Source organism: Atta colombica, unplaced genomic scaffold, assembly GCF_001594045.1.
Source record: "Atta colombica isolate Treedump-2 unplaced genomic scaffold, Acol1.0 scaffold261, whole genome shotgun sequence".
Lineage (NCBI taxonomy): Eukaryota > Metazoa > Arthropoda > Insecta > Hymenoptera > Formicidae > Atta > Atta colombica.
In genome coordinates this window covers 582,724-583,305 of record NW_017259361.1, presented here as the reverse complement: position 1 = coordinate 583,305, position 582 = coordinate 582,724, and the positions used below count along the sequence as shown (strand labels likewise).

General features: G+C 24.9%; 1 protein-coding gene across 1 annotated transcript in view; it reads right to left on the bottom strand.

Annotated features, from left to right (window-relative positions):
• LOC108689208 (NADH dehydrogenase [ubiquinone] iron-sulfur protein 6, mitochondrial) overlaps positions 1–582 on the bottom strand; it is a 2,640-nt gene that overhangs the window by 1,374 nt on the left and 684 nt on the right. The window contains exon 2 of the mRNA XM_018195875.1: positions 106–282. Within this exon, the coding sequence (XP_018051364.1) occupies positions 106–282 (177 nt within the window). The remainder of the gene's footprint in view (positions 1–105; positions 283–582) is intronic.

Below are 582 nucleotides of genomic sequence, written 5' to 3'. Positions count from 1 at the left end.
TATATATATATGTATATAAATTTTGTATACTTACATACATATAAGTGTATAAAATTACTATATTTCATATTTTTATTGTAACACACACAATAATATGAATCTTACCAGATTTATATAAACTTTAGGATGTCCAAGAGGGCCTCCACCACCATCACAAGCTACAATTCTATCTTTCTTAGAAGACGGTGATACTTCATCTATCAATTTAATTGCCCAATTTTTATTAATTTCTTTTGGTCTGTTTAAAAATCTTACTAATCGATAATCACCTTCCTCAAATGCCTGACAATGTAACAAACATGTAGTTAAAGAAACAAACACATAGTATTCATTAAAGAAATTATAAAGGACAATATTAGAAATGGTTCTTTATACTTTTTGAAAATGAGCTTGTGGCGATTAAAATTATTCGATTTATTATATTTGTGTAATATCAATAAATCTTGAACATACAATAACATTTACAATTTAATCACAAATCAAATAATCAAACCTCATAGATTATGACAATACTATCTACTATCAATTTTTGATAGAAGTTAGTAGAAATATAATAAAATCCACTGATATATGATAGTGTAT